The sequence below is a fragment of the Electrona antarctica genome (assembly GCF_951216825.1).
Source record: "Electrona antarctica genome assembly, chromosome: 12".
NCBI lineage: Eukaryota > Metazoa > Chordata > Actinopteri > Myctophiformes > Myctophidae > Electrona > Electrona antarctica.
Window position 1 is genome coordinate 45510480 of NC_136793.1, and position 22240 is coordinate 45532719.

Consider the following 22240-nt stretch of genomic DNA (forward strand, 5'->3'; position numbering starts at 1 on the left):
CTCATGGGGACTAGGTTTTTTGTCCCCATACCGTAACTGGTCCCCATGACGTGACTGTGTAAACAGATTTGTGTCCCCACAAAGATATAAAAACCAGTGCACACACACACACACACACACACACACACACACACACACACACACACACACACACACACACAGTGTGAACATGCAGTGCCGTCTCCAGGCACAAATCAGCAGGCCCCCCCCCCCCCCCCTATGTATAACAAATATTATACAACAGGTCGTTTCGAGGAAGCAATCCGATTGGTTGAAACAGTCTTCGAGCCGTGGTTCAAACGAGCACCACTCCACACCTAATCAAAACAAATAATTCAGCTGCTCTGTTTTCCCAGAGCGCAGCAAACTCGGTGGCTAGGCTAGCTAGTTTCTTGGGACATTTGTGGTCGTAGTGACTACATCTGTCATTAAAAATGACAGCGTTTTCTTAGTTTTAAGGGTAACTGTTGTATAATTGCAATATTACACTCGAGGGTGTGGTTTAACGTGATTATTGCCACTTCAGTGATGCTTGCGGATTTGCGGAACTCGACTACGTCTCGTTCCTGACCGCATCACTGTCGTGGCAATAATCACGTTAAACCACACCCTCTCGTGTAATATTGCTTAAGTCGCCTATTAACACTTTAATTGCCCGGGGTTATTTAATCCATTACATTATAGTGCCCATTCGATTTATAAACACAGACCCCTTTTCCGGACGGACCGGCGGAAGTTGTTGATGTGTGTGTAGCAGCTAACAATAGCCACACCACTCTAGAGTCGATCGACAACAACGGGAGACAAGAATAAATCTATCGAGACTAGCGACTGGACGCGGAGCGCCGTTTAACACAGGATCTTTTTTTCAGAAAAAGACGGGATGATTTAGATCGCGAGTTATGAACGTTTTAAGATTTTCGTTTTCATCAGCTAAACAGGGGAGGGAGTTTTTCGATGACGTCTCACTCTTGCGCGTCACCGAGGATTGCCCAGCAGGTGCGCCTGGGCTATAGAGCCATGCGATCCGTTCTCATATCAATAAACTTCGTCTTTTGGACAATACTTCGTCCTGGGCGTCGGGCGTTACTAATAGAAAGGACAAAGTACTTCGTCCTGGGCGATGGGAGTGTTAACAAAGTGATGCTTGAAAAAGGCTACAAGTATAGGCTACAACTACAGTTGGGTGCCACCGATATTGTCCCTTATCATTTGACCCATTTAGGCCTGACCTCAACATTTTAAAAAATCCTTCTAAAACCTCCAGTTTTCTGAAATAAATATTTTCACGATTTTTTAAAAATAGCAGACCTACAAGCTCGTAGCGCGCCACTCGGTGGCGCGCTATGAGCTTGTAGATCTGCTATTTTCCAATAGCTAAATTATAACATAATGTTTAAAACACCAAAAGGGGTTCCCGCCCAAAATGGGTTAACTGTCCTTTTACGCAGATCACGCAAACCTCAGCAAAAAGAAAAGGACAATATCGATGGCCTCCAACTGTATGCAGCAGCACCAACAACAAACAAAGAAATACAAATATGTTGAGCATTATAATGTCTTCTGCATGCATATACTGTATTACCTTGAATTTCTATTAACTATTCAATTCATTTGAACATGTACTGTATATATTTACAATAATCATGAAGAACTTATAGATTTAACATTTGTAAAAACATACAAATATTGGTAGGGTAGGGTACTACTGGCCAATCTGGACTGGAGGGGCACAAAATCCAATCTGGGGGGGCAATGCCCCCCTGTAGAGACGGTACTGTGAACATGTTATCAGGGACAATGCACGTTAATCGACACGTCAGAGTTAAAGTGGTTAACACCTTGAGGGCCCGGGCCTATTTAATCCATTAATAAAAAGTGCCCATCGTTTATAGCGCCCGGACCACTTTTACCGACGGACCGGATGTTGTTGTGAATGTGTGTGTAGCAGCTAACAATAGCCACACCACTCGATCGACAACAACGGGAGGTAAGAATAAATCTATCGCGACTAGCGACTGGACATCGGAGGGCCGTCAAACACAGGATCTTTTTTCATAATTAGACGGGATGATTTAGATCGCAAGTTATGCATGTTGTAAGATTTTCGTTGTCGTCAGCTAAACAGGCAGGGAACATTTTCGATGACGTGTCACTGTTGTGCAACACCGAGGATTGTGCAACAAGCGCATGCCCTCTAGGCTGTAGAGCGATGCGATCAGTTTTCATAGCACTAATTTGACGGAGATTAATCAATCTCCGTCTCGGGCAACTGACCGTGAACTTGAACTTGATGGTGATCTCCATCCTGCGCCTCCAAGGTGTTAACTGGTGTGTTTGTTTGTTTTTTTTGCTGCGTTTTGCGGATGTGAAAGTAGGAGGCTATATGGTTGGCTGTCAGCCTGTCACCAACACCCCACTAGACAGTAGGAAGTAGTAGGCTATGGTTGGCTGTCAGCCTGTCACCAACACCCCACTAGACAGTAGGAAGTAGTAGGCTATGGTTGGCTGTCAGCCTGTCACCAACACCCCACTAGACAGTAGGAAGTAGTAGGCTATGGTTGGCTGTCAGCCTGTCACCAACACCCCACTAGACAGTAGGAAGTAGTAGGCTATGGTTGTCTGTCAGCCTGTCACCAACACTCCACTAGACAGTAGAAAGTAGTAGGCTATATGGTTGTCTGTCAGCCTGTCACCAACACCCCACTAGACAGTAGGAAGTAGTAGGCTATGGTTGGCTGTCAGCCTGTCACCAACACCCCACTAGACAGTAGAAAGTAGTAGGCTATATGGTTGTCTGTCAGCCTGTCACCAACACTCCACTAGACAGTAGAAAGTAGTAGGCTATATGGTTGGCTGTCAGCCTGTCACCAACACTCCACTAGACAGTAGAAAGTAGTAGGCTATATGGTTGGCTGTCAGCCTGTCACCAACACCCCACTAGACAGTAGAAAGTAGTAGGCTGTGGTCGGATGTCAGCCTGTCACCAACACCCCAATAGACAGTAGAAAGTAGTAGGCTATATGGTTGGCTGTCAGCCTGTCACCAACACCCCACTAGACAGTAGAAAGTAGTAGGCTATATGGTTGCCTGTCAGCCTGTCACCAACACCCCAATAGACAGTAGAAAGTAGTGGGCTATATGGTTGGCTGTCAGCCTGTCACCACTCACCAAAACCAACACCCTAGACCCCATGGCCACTATAGGGTGTAAAAACGTGTACGTCACCAAGAGGGGGGCGGCGTCTGAAAAGCTAGCGGCACCATTCTTGTGGGCTTTAAACTCTAGCCCACATCACTCAGAATAGAGTGACGGTGGTATATTTTTGTAAATATTGAGCTCGTTCTTGGCGACAACATAGTGAACCAACACCAGGATGGATAGAAATAACGTCAGGCCCAAATACCTTACAAGGACCTCAGGTCTAAATGGGTTAAAGATCTAATAAGGGTCCATTTGGTTACCAACTCTCCATCATTTAGCTGGGGACCACCTGGGACCACGGGTGGTCCCCGGACCACTGGTTTAAAACCACAGGGCTAAAGAAGACCAGACCACAGAAGCGATGAGCGCATGTGTAAGTAAGCACCACCACATGCTGACGAATTCCCAACGACTGCATATACATAATGGGCAGGGTGCCATGTACTTTCCCTGTTCTGTAGCCTTTTCTCTGACACGCACGCACGCACGCACGCACGCACGCACGCACGCACACGCAGCAGTTAAAGAATGGGGAAACTAGCACAAATCCTTCCCATTTTGGGCGGGAACCCCTTTTTGTGTTTTAACTAAGCATTATTGTTATACTTTAGCTATTGAAAAATAGCAGATCTACAAGCTCATAGCGCGCCACCGAGTGGCGCGCTATGAGCTTGTAGGTCTGCTATTTTTGAAAAATCGTAAAAATGCGGCACAAATCTTTGAATATATATTATTCTTTCAGAGCGAACGTTTTTTTTTATTTCGACGTCGGGCCTAAATGGGTTAAGTGTGAGTGTGCACTACAGTAAGTCACAGTCAGAGAAAAAGCATGTCTCTCTACTGCTGAAGAGAGAACCAATATCCTCACAGGCTCAGCCGTCAAGCTCGCACTGACAACCCAAACAGCCATGAAGGGGAATACGGTACTCATTCTCAACATTATTGAACTATGCCATCAACCCATTTTTGGCGGGAACCCCTTTTGGTGTTAGCACTATTGAAAAATAGCAGATCTACAAGCTCATAGCGTGCCATCGAGTGGCGCGCTACGAGCTTGTAGGTCTGCTATTTTTGATGTAGAAGACATTGTAGGATGTAGAAGACATTTTTAGAATCTGATCTCAGGTCAAAATGGGTTAATATAACTTCGAGTTGAGCCCAAGTTGTAGACCTCCAGTTCTAGGCTATAACAGAAGTTATATTAATGACGTAGTTCAATGTTGAAAATTGATTGATTGATTTATTAACAGTTTGCAGAATTACAGTACATTTCAAGCACAACTCAATACAGAAAAAAGCTGTTAACTGTGAGTGGACGACACCATAAAGCATTACACTTGTTTACAAGAGGGGCCCACCATTTTCAATTCATCAAAACATTTAGAGACGTACGGATATACACAACTATATAGTCAAAACAGGGAAATCTTCACAGAGGAGGTAAAAAGGGAAAGGGGGAAAAAAGGGACAAATTAGTGGTTTTCCACTTTAATTAGGGCTCTTCAATGCAGTGGTTAGCACAGCTATAATCTTAGCCAACCTGTCATCACTGAATGATGATAGCTAGCTAGCGCAGTTAGCCCATGCGAAGATAATATTAACCAACCAACAGCTGACCGGATGTGTCCAACACAGGGAAGGTTGCCGTATATTAGATTAGTCGATGGGTGGCTCTTCCAAAAGAGATGTTGCGCTCTCATTAGAAGGCGGGTGTAAGTGCCATCCAACCGTTTCTCTAATTTCTTTGAAAGTGTCCATGTCTCTGAGCCATAGAGTAGAATCGGCTCGACGGTCGTCCTAAATATTTTTACTAAGCTGGGATGACCAGATCTTATGCATGTCATTGCAGGCTGACCAGGCCATACCCTTCCTAGTTTGAAAGTCCTTTTCGGGAAGAAGATATATGAACCCAAATACTTGTAGTCATCAACCTGTTTGAGAGGAGTGTTGTTAAGTGTTTTCTTTAATAATGTGGTTATTGTTGGATTTGCATATATTTACGCATTCAGTTTTCGTCTCGTTGAGATAAAGACCAACACTAGTATAGCACCACACAACACAAGAGCATCCTAGAAACAGGAGTGGATTCAGATGAAACCATCTAGTCAGCATCTAAACCAGTCGAGCCACAGGGTACTGCAGGAGGAGGAGGGAGACATTTTGGAGCCAACTGTATAAATCCTGCCGTGTGCCTCCTCCACTCCACTCCAGTGCCTGACGCTGATTGTAAGAATTGGCCCAGATAATGATTCTCCTCCTGGGTTGGTTGGAGACAGACAGGACCGCATGGTTGAAGAAGAGCACTCAGCAGGAACTGACAGCTCCGCCGTTGGATCATTCTGCTCAGGAAGGCTGTTTTAAAACCCATCGAGACCTGGCACGCATCATGCCGTCGCCTTATAGCTCTTAAACCACTTTAAAGCTGCTATAAGCAATAATGTGTCACATTTTTAATGACCTTTTTTTTGGGTGGGGGGGGGGGGGGGGGGGGGGTATTCAGACCGCAAGCAATGGGTAGAACTCTGCCCAAAAACATGAAGTTTCTGTGACACATCTATGGGCCGCAATCTGCATTCAAAGATTTTCCTAGAAGCTTTGTCATTGTTCGATTTTCCTGTCTGCTTCCTGATTGGTTAGTCATTGCGACCGGGTTTGTTTCGACCAATGACAAAGCTTCTAGGAACATCTTTGAATGCAGATTGCGGCCCCTAGATGTGTCACAGAAACTACATTTTTTTTGACATATTATTGCTTATAGCAGCTTTAAAGGGATAGTTCAGATTTTTTGAACTTAAGTTGTATGAAATACTTGCCATTAATATAGTGGTTGCAACTGTATTAATTGATTGCCCGAGTCCTGTGGTGGGAGTTCTGCTTTGGTTTTGGTGAAATATCAAGTAGTTCCGGTCATTTTGTGGGGGGCACTGGGGGCCACGCAGTAAAAGTAAATTAATCCACAAAACTAACGTCATTTGTATTGTTGACCTATTTCTAAAATATTAGTGCAACTTCCGTTCTTTTTTTACCCCTCTATCACACAGAACTATGTTTTTTGTGTCCATATCACTACGCCCAAAAAATAGTTCCATGTGATAGAGGGGTCAAAGTTGAACGAAAGTCGCGCTAATATTTTAGAAATAGGTCAACAATACAAATTATGTTCGTTTTGTGGATTCATTTACTTTTACTGCGTGGCCCCAGTGCCCCCCACAAAATGACCGGAACTACTTAATATTGACCAAAACCAGAGCAGAACTCCCACCACAGGACTCGGGCAATCAATTAATACAGTTGCAACCACTATATTAATGGCAAGTATTTCATACAACTTAAGTTAAAAAAATCTGAACTATCCCTTTAAACCATTATTTTCCCTGGAACGATATATTTTGAGATGGGGAGTCGGTTGCCAAATATAAAGATAATATTTGGGGGTCCTTGACGTGAAATAGTCTGAGAACCACTGACATTGAAAACATGGAATTTTCAGAAAACTGATTTAGAAGGCATTTTGTAGAATCAACCTCAGGTCAAAATGTATATAAAAGTATAAAAAAGGTGAGTACTTTGTTCTAGCACGTGTTATATCCGTGGTGTGTGTGTGTGTGTGTGTGTGTGTGTGTGTGTGTGTGACAAGTGAAGTCCTCATACAAACATTAGCACATTACAACAGACCTGGGCACGCGCGCGCACGCACGCACGTGCACCATCATGGCTCTGTGCAGTTACATTAATAGTGCATCATTGATTAGTAGAAGAATATGAGATGTGGTGGGCATCAATACAATGTGAGTTTATATTAAGAGCAATTAATCAATCGTGGCCTCCATTGTGTGTGCGTGTGCGCGCATGTGTGTGTGTAAACTGAGCTGTGCCTGCAGGTACTTCTGCAAAGCGTTTGGTCTGGGTTAACCCATTAAGACCAGTCGTTTTAGATTTGAACCAAACTTATTTTTTACTTTGGCTATTCAAAAATAGCAGATTGGCTCTTCCGGGCACATCTTAAGTGTTGACCGTGTGTGACAACCGGACCAATCTTGGGGTCGACAGGATATGGCAAAAACACTGGAGAAACACCGGCGGTTTTGGAAGAGATGCATGATTATTTCATATATATACACCTGGCAATCAATGTCTTAACTGCAGTTCATGTTATATAAGCAGTGTTGTATAGTCGAGTCCACCTAAAGCAGGTCCAAGTCAAGACCAAGTCCGAGGGGTCAAGGTCAACACCGAGTGTGGGAGGGGGTCGAGTCCGATGTCGAGACTGACGGGAGGCGAGACAGAGTCGAGACCGAAACCAGATTGTTGTTCTATTTTCTCATCTGATAGGTGCAGAAAACACTGCCAGAGCAGGCAGTGCGTCACCTGCGCTCCGTTATACTTAAAGGAGAATTCCATGCTAGAAGGCTTTGTTACCTTTCTTTGTAGTTGTTACGTCCCCACCAAAGAGGTCCAGGTGTTATTTTGTGCAAAACCTCCTTATTTGCTATTTCCCCAACCATAAGCCCTAAATGAATTGAATGGGAATTGAATGGGGCTATGGGGTGTTGTGCTAATTCGCTTATTTCCATCGCTCAAAATGATAATTTGTTTGTATATATCCTCTCTTCATAATGTAAATAATATCCCAAGCGGCACACTTTACTACTTATTTCGATGGAAATAAGCAAATTAGCATAACACCCCATAGCCCCATTCAATTCCCATTCAATGCAATGCAATTCATTGAGGGCTTATGGTTGGGGAAATGGCCAATAAGGAGATTTTGCACAAAAAGAAAACACCTGGACCTCTTTGGTGGGGACGTAACAACTACAAAGAAAGGTAAGAAAGGTAAGAAAGCATTCTAGCATGGAATTCTCCTTTAACAAGATAACTGTCTATAAAGCGCCAGACAGCTCTCTGACAATGTTAATGTGAATGGACTCCTCATAATAATATATTGGTATAATACATTTATCTCATTGCATCGTAGTGACTCGTGACTCCAGTGGACTCGGTGGGGGTAGATCGAGTCCCGAGTCTTTTGCTCCGAGACAGAGTCAAACTCAAGACCGAGTCAAATTAACCCATTCTGAACGGGAACCCCTTTTGGCGTTTTAAGCATTATGTTATACTTTAGCTAATTGAAAAATAGCAGATCTACAAGCTCATAGCGCGGCACCGAGTGCCGCGCTACGAGCTTGTAGATCTGCTATTTTTTGAGAAATATGGCGCAAATCTTTGAATATTCTTTCAGAGCGTTTTTAACTCAAATCTTTGCTTCTGGGGCTGTCCCTGCGGAAACAACATATTTTCAGATCGGGGTCCGCGGCCAAATACGGATAATTGCGGGGGGGGTTCTTGACGTGAACATGTTTGAGATTTAGAAGACATCTGTAGAATCGTCTTCAGGTCTAAACGGGTTACGGTGCGGGACCGAGGAAATGAAAATGTGGACTAATGATTAGGACACAGAGAAAATGTTTGCACTTGCAGAGTCACAGTCTGTCTGTCAGTGTCAGTCATCCTGTCAGTCTTGTCAGCCTTGCCGATATGTTCACTATACCTCTGCTCTCCAACACGGAGATGACTCTGCACATCATTCATTTGGACAGCTTCAGTGAGAAACGCTGTACATGAAAAGCACCTCGTCAGCGTCCCAAACGTGCAACGGTTTAAAAAGTGCTCCATGACAAAATCACCCCTGAAGGAGGAGATGGGCGTTTTGATTTATGTTTATGTTAATTTTATTTTAGTTATCAATCAATGTTTTGACATTTAATTAAACTCCCGGAGGCAACTCACTTTGTTTTTTTCATGGAATGCATATTTAAATGCTAATGATTTCATAATATCATCTCCCCCAAAATGTCCCAAGGTTTAAAAAAAAATGCAATCAATTTCCTAGACCTCAGCGAACAATGACATTCAGTGTGTTTCTGTGTGTGTGCAGAGTGTGTGTGTGTGTGTGTGTGTGTGTGTGTGTGTGTGTGTGTGTGTGTGTGTGTGTGTGTGTGTGTGTGTGTGTGTGTGTGTGTGTGTGTGTGTGTATGTGTGTGTGTTCGCCTCTGCCCTATCTCAGCTGTGCAAGCAAGCAGACACGCTGACACAACAATATTGCTGGCAGAAAAGTTCAAATTACAAAAATTCCTCCGAGGCAGTGGGATTAAGGCAAGGTCTAAATGACTCTCACGTTTCACTGCTGATGTGCTCTAGCTTAGCATGTCTGTAGAAGTAGAACTCTGATACGTTAGAGCCAGTACACAAACACATGCTTCAATCAGATTAAGCAGGGAGTTTAACACATTTAGGCCTGAAAAAAGTATTCTGAAAGAATATATATTCAAAGATTTGTGCCGTATTTTCATGATTTTTCAAAAATAGCAGACCTATAAGCTCGTCGCGCGCCACCGAGTGGCGCGCGACGAGCTTGTAGGTCTGCTATTTTTCAATAGCTAAAGTATTACATAATGCTTAGTTAAAACACCAAAAGGGGTTCCCGTCCAAAATGGGTTAAGCAGGGAGTTTAATATGTTGACGTATGCATATACTATATTGTCAGAATGGCGTCTACACCGAATTCACACCAGCAGCCGTATTGCACCTTCTGAAAAAGCATTCAAAAGGTATCCCTGGCTAATACGCCTTATACGCCTTACCAATAGTGGGGAGGTGCTGACCACGGGAGACAAACTCTGGACAGAGAAGAGAGGCTCGTAGTCACGATGCAAATATACTTTATTTTAGAGTACCAACGTTTCAACACAAAAAAATGCCTTCTTCATACCCTGAAGGCATTTTTTTTTTTTTTAAGATTTATTTTTGGCTTTTTTTTCTGCCTTTATTGATAGTTTCAAGTGAAGATCGACAGGAAAGAGGGAGCGAGGAGAGACATGCAGCAAAGGTCGCCATGAACGGGTCTCGAACACGCGGCGCGCTGTCAGGCCAGAGCCTATATGTGGCATGCGCCTGGACCACTAGGCCAGCGGGCGCCCCCCGAAGGCACTTTTGTCGAAACGTTGGTAACTTGGTACTCTCTCCTCTGTGTTAATACAGCTTATATTATGCCTAAAGTTAAGACGTTATAATTGCCCTCTATAACCAAAAATTAAGAATTAAAGACCAATAAGAATGGAAGTGAAGTTTACGCAACTCTTTCAGTCGCACATGTGTGACCCGACCCCTGACACTGCTGCTCAGCAGCGAGACAAGGCTGTATAGCCAACCAGAAGCGTGGACTAAGCGTACACGTACTGTGTAAGGTGATGTGGGTATTAGAGCCGTTGTACACACTAGAGTTCTCCTCGGGCCCGAAAATGAAGGCCCGGCCCTAACTGGGCCCTAACTGATCAGGCCCGAGGCTGGGCCCGGCCCGACTAATTAGCATAGATTTTAGGCCCGACCCGGCCCTAAAACGTCGAGTCGGGCCTGGTCGGGTTTGTGCAGAACTTGAGAACTCTACACAGAGTAAAAGTGAAACGCCATTATACAACAGGTCGTTTCGAGGAAGCAATCCGATTGGTTGAAACAGCCTTCTAGCCGTGGTTCAAACGAGCACCACTCCACACCTAATCAAAACAAAGAATTCACCTGCTCTGTTTTCCCAGAGAGCAGCAAACTCGGTGGCTACTGGCTAGGCTAGCTAGTTTCTTTGGACATTTGTGGTCGTAGTGACTACATCTAAAAAAATATGTTTTTTTATTTTTGAAAAATCGTGAAAATATTTATTTCAGAAAACTGGAGGATTTAGTTTTTAGCCTAAATGGGTTAAAAACCACGTACTGTAAGCCCTATATGATTATTAGAAAGAACAGCTAAAATAGCCCAATCAACAAGCTCACAATGCGTATGACATGTTGTGGCTTGTAGTAGCCTGGCATGGCCAGACTGATGTCATTGAAACGGAGGAGTGCCAGACCAATCTCCACGGGTATTTGATTTTCCCCTGTGGCAGATTTGGTCTGGTTTTCAGGCTAGGCATGTAGATTTACAATTTACAATCTAGGCATTTAGCAGACGCTCTTAATCCAGAGTGATTTACAGTAAGCAAGAACAACACATGGTAATACATCAAATAGTGACCAAGGATCATACGTAAGCTACGAACCTAACAACCGTCTAACAGTGGAATATCTACAGTATATAACGAAACTATGTGAATACACTACTATAGAGTGCTATGTCTACATAAAATAGTATCTAAATGGCATACATTGAGCTTTTGCATACGCCTCTAAGGTCGTCGAGGCTAGCAAGCCCACTTGCCCACATCAATTTGCTTTTGATGTTTTTTGAAAATTGTGAATATTGACATTTTTTTTTTAAATGTCTTTGATTTTCCTTTTATGTCTAACCAAAAGCATGCACCCGACAAGAATGCGTCATTAGTTAATGGACAAAGCTTTCCTGCCTGTCAACTTCTCAACAGTGGGTAATTAACGGGATGTCAAACAATATGGGCATATGGGACTAGGTAGACGCTTCAAGTTCCATCCACTCCCATTCTAAAAGGAGAAAACCGGAAAGAAGGCCACTGCACAATTAATTAAAAAAGAAGGGTGCAGTACTTAGTTTAGACAGTTTTTTGTTTATACTAGTCATTGGTTAGACCATGTATTGTATGTATACCAATGTATTGTTAGACCCATACCCGGCAGTGATAGGCACTAACTACCAAAGGGAACGGCTCAAGTTCTGCCTGGGCTCCCGTTTTGCTCGCTCAGACGTTGGGTACGTCTGTGCATTTCCTACTGTGGGAGTACGTGTGATACATCCTGGAGAAGCCTGGAGGCTTCTTCGTCCACAAGTTTCCATCAAGCGCTTAAGGCGCTTAACAATTAAGCATCATTATACCACAGGTCGTTTCGAGGAAGCAATCTGATTGGTTGAAACAGCCTTCTAGCCGTGGGTTAAACCAGCACCATTCACCACCTAATCAAAACAAAGAATTCAGCTGCTCTGTTCTCCCAGAGCGCTAGCAAACTCGGTGGCTAGGCTAGCTAGTTTCTTGGGACATTTGTGGTCGTAGTGACTACATCCGTCATTAAAAAAATATATTCTTTCAGCGATTTTCTTAGTTTTAAGGGTAACTGTTGTATAACTCGAGGGTGTGGGTTAACGTGATTATTGCCACTTCAGTGATAATTGCGGAACTCGACTTCGTCTCGTTCCTCACCGCATCCCTGTCGTGGCAATAATCACGTTAACCCACACCCTCTTGTGTAATATTGCTTAATTTAATCCCCATGCAGAGATTCAGGTGTCACCGCAGCAACATCAGCCAGTAACACAGGATAGGAGTTAGGCTACTGCCAAGAGCAACTTGTGTCAGAGCCAGTGATCATTCATTTGAATCAGCCGTGTGGAGGGAGATCTTGTAGGGCAAGCAGGCAGACCAATTGTAGATCGGCTATTTTTGTAATACATTTTTAACTGCGTGGTGGTGTCCCTCTTCTGCTCACTATTGCATATCACAATAGAGCACCGGAGTCTGACGTCAATATCGCTAAAGGGCGCCAAGTCCACGGGGTTTGTGTACTTTTTTTATTTGTATTATAATCCCCATAGGGGGATTTTAGATCGCCTCATAAGAACTGTGTTTGAAAAGTAAACAAATCATCCTGGCCGTTTCACTCATATGGATGTGAATAATCAACTGACTGAGAGAGAAGAAAACTCCAATGTTGCTGCTGCAGAATTAGTTACATTTTCGCTAGAAACAGACTGTATCAAATATGAGTGATTGACTGTCGGAAACGATACAGAGACATCTCCGCGACAATATCGCCAAGACCGTTTTTTGTTTATTTTTGGACCACAATTCTTATATGAAACGATTTTAAGATGACCCCATGTTATTCTCCAAAGAGAAACATTTCCGCCAACGCCATGGAACCAGGCCTACTGTATGATCTGAGCCTGACTTAATGCTGCAATACGAATGTTTTATGTCCTCCCTGGGATTTGAATCTGGGTGGGTCTCTCTCCCTTATGTTGGAAAGAGTGCCAATAGAGGGTATGCACGTGACATCATCATCAAACCAGGAAGTTATGCAGGAATGCCTACTGAGTGGCAAAAAACTACTTTCTGGCCTTGACAGCCCATACATCCACATAGAAAAGTCATATCTGATTGCATTAAACAACATTAAACGATGTTAAACTCACTTTGCCTGTTGCTTTGCCACTCGATTTGCCACTCAATGTGCCATTCACTTTAAGCATGCGCATACTCTCTATAAAGTAACAATGTAATTCGGGGGGGTTCCATGGATGAAAAGGGTATTTACGGGGTTGACCTGAGCCAATAAATAATGTTTGAGAACCAGAACCACTGTAGGTTAATAATTTACATTCTCTGCTATACAGATTGCTTAAAGTATCACAAAACTATACCAGGCAACAAAAGCTCTGTTCCACAGCTTTGGAATGTCGAAGGGCGTCACACAATGTGATGATGATGAGATGATGTTTCTGTCTGTTGCTTGATGAAAAGCAGAAAACCATACGATAGTAGATAGTATCTCTCCTCATGATCTAAGTGTAACCCGTTCGGGGCGGGAAACCCTTTTGCTGTTTTAAGCATTATGTTATACGTTTAGCTATTGAAAAATAGCTTTTTTTTTAAATCGTGAAAATGTGCCTCAAATCTTTGAATTCATTACATACATTCTTTCAGAGCGAACGTTTTAAACTCAAATCTTTGCTTCTGGGGGGTTCCCTGGAACAACGTATTTTCAGATGGGGGTTGGCGGCCAATTACATATAATTTTTGGGGTCCTTGACATGAAATATTGAGAACCACTGATACAGAAACATGAGGTTTTACAGAAAACTCAGTATTTTGAAGACATTTTTTTAAATTTCGACGTCAGGCCTAAATGGGTTAAGGCCTGGAACGCATCTGTGTCACATTAGCTTTAATCCATTTAGACCTGAGGACGATTCTACAAATGTCTTCTAAATCAGGGGTTCTCAACCCGTGGGTCGCGACCCCTCGGGGGGTCGCCAAATTATTTTAGGGGGTCCCCAAATTATTTTCAAAAAAAAAAACAAAAAAAAAGAAAGATTGTTTTTAAAATTTTATTTTCACGATTTAAAAAAAATAGCAGACCTACAAGCTCGTAGCGCGCCACTCGGTGGCGCGCTATGAGCTTGTAGATCTGCTATTTTTCAATAGCTAAATTATAACAATGCTTAAAAAACCAAAAGGGGTTCCCGCCCAAAATGGTTTAAGGTTATTGTAGCAGTCAATTTATATTGGGGGTCGGGAGGGGGCGGGGCGGGGGTCCCGAGACATTGCCAAAGCATTTCCGGGGGTCCCCGGCCAAAAACGTTGAGAACCCCTGTTCTAAATCATGACAGTTTTCTGGAAAAAAAATCAAACTATTTCATGTCAAGGACCCCCAGAAATATCTGTATTTGGTCGCAGACCCCCATCTGAAAATATGGTGTTCCTGCAGGGACTCCCCAGAAACAAGGTTTTGAGTTAAAAACGTTCGCTCTGAAAGAATATATATTCAACGATTTGCACCACATTTTCAAGATTAAAAAAAATAAATAGCAGACCTACAAGCTCGTAGCGGGGGCACTCGATACCACGCTATGAGCTTGTAGATCTGCTATTTTCCAATAGCTAAAGTGTAACATAATGCTCAAAACACCAAAAGGGGTTCCCGCCCAGAATGGATTAAACCACTTTAACCACTATTTTAGACTTTAGCTATTGGAAATGAGCAGATGTAAAAGCTCGTAGCATTGCGTAGATCTGCTATTTTTGAAAAATCGTGAAAATGTGTGCAAATCTTTGAATATATATATATTCTTTCACAGCAGACATTTTTAACTCAAATCTTTTGGACCAAAATATTTTGAGATGGGGGTCCGCGGCCAAATACATATAATTCCGGGGCTACTTCTTGACAAGGAAATAGTTTGAGAACCACTGACATAGAAATATAGAAACGTTTTTCAGAAGTTTAGATTTAGAAGACATTTACACATTTAGTATGGGGGTGGGAGTGGCTCGGGGGGTATAGTGACCAGTAGTGACCAGTAGAGCAGCTGGGTGGCAACCGCGCAGTTTCCAGTTCGATCCCGGGGCTCCCCCAGAGTTAGTGTCGAAATGTCCTTGAGCAAGATTCTGAACCTCTAATTGCTCCCGATGGTGCCTTGACTGGTTTTATGGTTGAATGGGTGAATGTATTGCACAATCTATGTCAAGTTCTTTGGATAAAAGGAGCTATACCATTTAGAATCAGGTCTTAACAGTTTGACTGCGGAATTAATTACATCGCAGGCCACTGCCTGGATTTCACTAAACTTTGAAGAACGACCGTGCCGACGTCATCGTTGCTTTTCATGAAAACCGGCTATTTGTGTAAAAACGTCATTACGACGGCATCAAGGCCCGCCAAGTGGACTAAATCAACTGCAGATTTAGTCGACTAAAATCTCATGGTATTCAGTCGACAAAAACTAGACTAACACTAAAACTGACTAAAATGTGACTGAAACTAAATGAAAACTATTGAAGAGACTACGACCGAAAACTAAAAATCAAAAATATTTGCTTTGCAAAAACAACACACAGGCTTTTCATTACCTCCTGCAGGTGTTTCTTGGCGCGGCCGAGCGCCTCCTCGTAGCCGGACTGCCGCAGCTCGCTCAGGCTCTCGTAGTACTCCTCGGGGTCGTCGCTCTCCGTGAACAGCACCTGCGACAGGATCTTCCAGCCGCAGGTGTCCAGGGCATGGCCCAGGTACAGCTGCAGCCCGTAGCACAGCTCGTCCATCTCGCTCTCCGGCACCTCGGTGGAGCCGAACAGGGCGCTCCACACCCCGGACCCGCCGCCGGACCCCGACCCCGACCCGGGCTCCTCCGGGAAGGCCGGCAGGCACGGCTCCAGGTCCGAGTTGACCTGGCAGAGCTGCAGGTGGACCGCCCGGAGGTCCTGTGAAAAAAAACGAAAGTAGACCTTTAGAGCAGTGGTTCTCAAATTGTTTCATGTCAAGGACCCCCAAATTGACACTAATTAGCCCCGCGGACCCCCATTTGAAAATATACACCAGGGACCCCCCATAGGAGAAGATTTTTTACGACTCTAGCAGTCGTAAAAATTTGTCATTTTAATGCCAATAGAAAAATCTGCGATATACACACTATATCTCATTTTCACGGGGAAAGACTATAGTATTGGACAATCAGTCCTGATGGTGGCGGTAACGTCACCATTATGCCGATTTTGACCAAATAGAGCGAGTGAACGGTGATCACTTCCGGTTTAAGGAATCACAACATCCGGGACTAGTTTGGACTGGTGCAGCACTATCAGATGTCCGGAATGCTAAGCGATCATTGTTTATTTGAATAACTAAGTCAAATTAAGCTCTAATCAAGCCCAAAATATCGCATTTTACGCAGCGATGCATGCGCGATCACACGCGTGCGTGATCGACCGTGCACGCGCGGATTTTGTCCGGTTTTAGATAGATTACATCGGCCGTTAGCCAAACAAGCTAATAGTTGCTACATTTTGTTATATTAAGCTCCCGATTACGTCAATTACGTCAGTGGCCATAAGGGATTATTGATTCATTACATCAATAATACGTCATGGCCATAAGGGGGTTAATAGCACAGGCAGACTCTTCACATACTAGAGCATGTCTGAAATAAGTGTCAGAGCTGAAATCGACATGTACATATGAAATAAATGCTTAAACATGTAGCTAGGTGTAATGTTAGAGGCCACAGAAGTGAACATTTCAAGCCTGTTTTCTCAAATCGCTGTTTCTCTGCAAGACATAAGACATATCTCCAAAACTGGTGGGTCAAACTGAACAACCAATATGTCAATTTGAAGCTATGATTCCCTGCTTTCATATGACATGAAAAAAACCAAAATTCAAAAAAATCCAATGGCAGTCCCTCAGTCAAATTTGGTCACATATGATGATGTAGAGTTGGTAACCAAATGGACTCTTATATAGATCTTTAATACTCTTGAGAGCGTACAATGAAACCAAATGGTTTCATTTTACACTTTCAAGAACTACATCATTGTTAAAGCATTACTTAATTTACAAGAACTCTACACAACTAGAGAATGTAGAAAAATTGTTATTTTGATCACCGTTTGCCTGTTATCTCTCCTAATGGTTCCCAACATCAATACAGCATGGAATTGTGGACAAAATCTTATCCGACGACAACAAAATACTACAAAATACTTGGGTCTGAGAGGCTAAATGTCATCAAATGGTGGTCCGTGGCTCTTGATTTGAGAAGGGTTGAAAATCCACTGCTTTAGAGCATCAACCCATTTAGGCCTGACGTCGACATTTAAAAAAAAGTCTTCTAAATCCTGACAGTTTTCTCAAATACCTATGTTTCTGTATGTAGTGGTGGTGCTCAATATTTCATGTCAAGCACGCCAAAAATTATGTAATTGGCCACCGACCCCCATCTGAAAATGTGTTTTTCCAGGAACCCCCCAGAAGCAAAGATTTGAGTTAAAACGTTCACTGTAAAATAATATATAGGCCTATTCAAAGATTTGCGCCACATTTTAACGATTTTAAAAAAATAGTTGATCTACAAGCTCGTAGCGCGGCACTCGGTGCCGCGCTATGAGCTTGTAGATCTGCTATTTTTCAATAGATAAAGTTTAAAATAATGGTTAAAACACCAAAAGGGGTTCCCATCCAGAATGGGTTAAGAACTTCAGAGTACTCTCCGGTGCAGACACAGTAATGACTGTTCCGTTCCTACAGGGGGCGCCCCAGTGATCTGCTGCGGAACGAATCAAAACATTGATTCGCAAAATGTCAGGATCGTATTTTGTTTTCATTAAAAATACTCATTTGCTGTTTACATATTCATATCAGGGATTATTATGTTCCCATTGTATTTTGAAAATAAATAATATACCACGTTTTAGGCAAAAGAAATAATAATCACTGTGTATCACCTCATAACCAGGGGTCATCGCCATGTCAGTGTTGTTTTTGGCAGAATTTCAGTCCTAGTCTCTTGAATAGTTTTCATTTAGTTTTAGTCACATTTTAGTCACCTGGAATGTTTTAGTGTTAGACAAGTTTTAGTCGACTAAATATCATAAGATTTCAGTCGACTAAATCTACAGTTGATTTAGTCAAACAAAATGTATTTTGGCGGGCCTTGATGCCATCGTAATGACTGTTTTTACACTTACTGAAAACAGCCGATCTACAAGCCCACAACGTGTCGCAGCGTGACGCGTTGTGAGCTTGTAGATTGTCTATTTTCAGCATGCAACCAATTGTAAAATGACTTATACTGGATCTCTTGTCCACTAGTCCCTTCCTAACATTTTAGTGTATTTTTTAATTTGTTGCCAAAATTGTATATTTAGTCTTTTTAGTCATCATAGCTTAGTTTTTATTTAGTTTCCGTCAGTGGAAAAAGTTAATAAAACATTTTTCGCCACATTTTCACGAGAAAATCGTGAAAATGTGGCGCAAATCTTTGAATATATATTCTTTCAGAGCGAACTGAATTCAAATCTTTAATTTAATTAATTCAAATCTTTGCTTCTGGGGAGGTCCCCTGGAACAACATATTTTGAGATGGTGGGGGGGGGGGGTCGGCGTCCAAATACATATAACTCTAGGGGTCCTTGACATGAAATGGTTTGAGAACCACTGACATAGAAACATAGGATTTTCAGAAAACTGTCAGGATTTAGAAGACATTATTTAAATTTCGACGTCAGGCCTAAATGGCTTAGGATAAACTGAACGAGAGAGAGTGACGAAAAGTGTCAGAGTCACCTGGAAGGAGAAGAGGCCGGCCCAGGAGCAGTCCTCGCCCTGCTGCCGGCACAGCCTGGTGGCGTCCATCACATCCACCTCCTCCAGCTCCAGAGTTTCCACCGAAAGCAGAGAATCGTCGTCTTCTTTGAGCGGCTCCAGAACCTCCATGTCTTCTGCAGGGCTGACAGCGGCAGGGGAGGGTGACCGAGGATGGCACGAGGATGACCCACCGGTGGCTGCCGATTTATTGGCAGGAGGAGGGCTAGGGGTTGTCTTAATTGAGGAGGGGGGCGACTCAATGGCTTTATTAGGGCTGCTATTAACGCCTTTAACCGTGGCTCCCTTATTAGTATTATTCCTCCCAGGACTGCCTAGTAGTATGACAGCTTTCTCTCTGACGGGACTTGTTTTGGGCCATTTTGTTTTAGTACTCTCCTCCTCCTCCTCCTGCGTCGGCTCCATCACCATCAACAACACGGAGTCTCTCCCCACCATACTCCTCCTCTGTGCCGTCCTGTTGTGACACGTAATGGCACACTTGCCCTCCACCTGATTGAAATGGAATTGACATTGTTTTTATTTCGCACTAGGTATGGAGAAGAATGGGTATACATTTCAAACGGAGGCACAAGTCAATACAAAAAAACTACCTTTTACTGTGTGGACGACACCATCCTTGCATATAACACTCGTTTACAACAGGGTCCACCATTTTCAATTAATCAGAAGTACAAATAATACACTTCTATAAAAACAGGAAAAAGAAAGTAAAAAAAGGGGGGGGGGGACAAGTACAGTATGGGGAAAAGGGGGGGGGGGAGACTCAGACTTTATATTTACCTCGTTCCACGCCACGATGAACACGAACTTGTGCTTCTCCTTCTCCTCGAAGGCGTTCGGCCGCACGGCCACCCAGCCCGACTCCTCCAGATTATCCTCCATTGTGAAGGACATTTTTTTTAATGCATATATATAGGCAGCTATAGGACGATGCAGTGAGCTTTGGGTTTATAGTGAGTGACACAAAAAAACAACCAAACCACAAACACTATAGAGTCTTGCGTGTTCGGACCGACTGCACCAATATTAAACCGTCGAGTCGGATGCAGACGGTGCGGTCGGTACGGTGCGTCTGCAGACTATCACATCGTTCACCTCACCAGTGTTTATCAACAATGTTGAAACGTTACCCCGTCGGTTAACTCTCTCTCTCTCTCTCTCCGCTTCTCTTCTCTTCTTCAACGCTTAAAAAAACGGTCCCGTGTCGTTTACTTCTCCATCTCCTGCGTGCTCTTTCCTCGGCTGATGATGATGTGCGCCCGACAATAATAATAAAAATAGGAATAATAATAATTATAAACGCCCGCTCATTTAAGTTGTTGTCCCCCCCGCGCGACAATGTGAGAAGATTATTGTTGATGTTATTGTTTACCACCAGGTAACGGACGGGGTATAACTTCCGCCCCGTTATTATTATTATTATAATTATTATTCCCAGTTCTCCGTCGCTCGCAGCCTCCTCCCCTTCTCCTCGTAAACTGGAAGCTGCATAATATACACACGGCGAGCATCGTTTAAGGGCAGCAGTACTGGCCTACTAACTGTCTAAATTAGGGTTGTATGTCATGTCGTGTCCCTTTTCTCTCCAACCCCAAGAAACTAAAGCTCCGATCCTTTTCAGACGAGAAGAATTGCATGATCGCGCATTGATTGGCCCCCAAATAAATGCATTTGTTTTCATCTTGGTTCGGTTGCTTTTGCGACCGACGTAGGAGGAGACTGATCTTGAGCGCCGTGTACTATGCATGGCAAGGACGTGCTGACGTCACACAGACATTTACACTGTTTTTTAAGACCTGAGACCAGATTCTAAAAATGCCTTCTCTACAGTTTTCTGAAAAACCTATGTTTCTATATCAGTGGTTCTCAAACTATTTCCTTGTCAAGGAGCCCCAAAATTGTATGTAATTGGCCGCGAACCCCATCTGAAAATATGTTGTTCCAGGGACCCCCCGGGCCCCAGAAGCAAAGATATGAATTAAAAACGTTCACAGTGAAAGAATATTAAAAGATTTGCACACATTTTCACGATTTTTCAAAAATAGCAGATCTACAAACTATCGATCTAGCTGCTATTTTTTCAACAGCTAAAGTTTAAAAATAATGGTGACGTAGATATGCGTCCTCAGTCTAAATGGGTTAAACTGAAAGTAAAAGTATCAATACCACAATTAGTATAGCCTATAGGCATTAGAGGGTTTAACCTCAAACAAATTGCTTTATTTTTGAGGGTCGCTATATACAGGTTTAATGTTTGTTTTTAGTTCAATGTTTGTATTAAAAACACCATTGACAAGGAATGGAACATTTACGTCATCTTGTCTCTAACACAATTAAATGCCATTAACAATAAAGAGAATTTAATGTTTGTGTTGGCACCGTTTGTTTTACTGTACATCACCATTACATCACCTAATCATAGCAACATGAGTTAGACTTTAATAGAGCAAGTGGTCAGGAGGTGCACGCACATCCCAGGTAAATTCAACGGGTGCTCGAACAAAAAAGAACAGACTGAAAAAGGAAGAATAAGACCCTGTATACACGAGGATGGCTCGGGCTGTTAGCCGCGCAAGTTTGTAAACGATATAAAACTTTCCTTCGTCCACATTGCGGTTATGTTAATTATGCATGTCGTCCAGACAAGAGCTCCGGATTGCAGAGAAAGCTGTAGTACACATGCCCGGCCTGTAGATGGGACACAAAAAAAAAGAAAAAGCATATAGGTAAAATGCATGTGAATGAATGCATAATCAGTCTGTAGCTGACGTTTTTCTTTCTTTTCATTACTCATTACAATTTTACATAGGCCTACTAATATTCTCATAATAACTACCCTCTTCTGCCAGATGTAGGCTACAAAGTAGGCTATACATAAGCACGCAGATCTTAAAGCTCACAACGAGGGGCGGCATGATACATTGTGAATTTATGAGTTTGACTTTGGAGATTATATTCGGGCTGAAAAATGTCAGATAATTGCTCGTTAATAAATTGATTCCACCTGCTGCCTGCACAGCACTAAACATTTTGCCTATTCTGTAGCTATAGTTAACAAGAGAAATTGCACATAGGCAGGCTATACTATAGGCCTACAAAAGTATAAAAAAGAGGAATTAGAAACAGTGAAAACAGGTCGTTTATCGAGGAATATGGACAGTAAAATCTCCACCCAAGAAGACAAAGCACTTTGACGA

General features: G+C 42.9%; 1 protein-coding gene across 1 annotated transcript in view; it reads right to left on the bottom strand.

Annotated features, from left to right (window-relative positions):
• Positions 1-20604, bottom strand: part of LOC306933567 (junction-mediating and -regulatory protein-like) — a gene marked incomplete at its 3' end in the record, with an annotated part of 67298 nt that extends 46694 nt beyond the window's left edge. Inside the window, exons 1-3 of the mRNA XM_079515827.1 lie at positions 19824-20604; positions 19002-19532; positions 15794-16141 (exon numbers count right to left, since the gene is read on the bottom strand). Of these exons, the coding sequence (XP_079371953.1) occupies positions 15794-16141; positions 19002-19532; positions 19824-19937 (993 nt within the window). The 5' untranslated portion in view covers positions 19938-20604. The remainder of the gene's footprint in view (positions 1-15793; positions 16142-19001; positions 19533-19823) is intronic.
• Positions 20605-22240: the final 1636 nt, after the last annotated feature.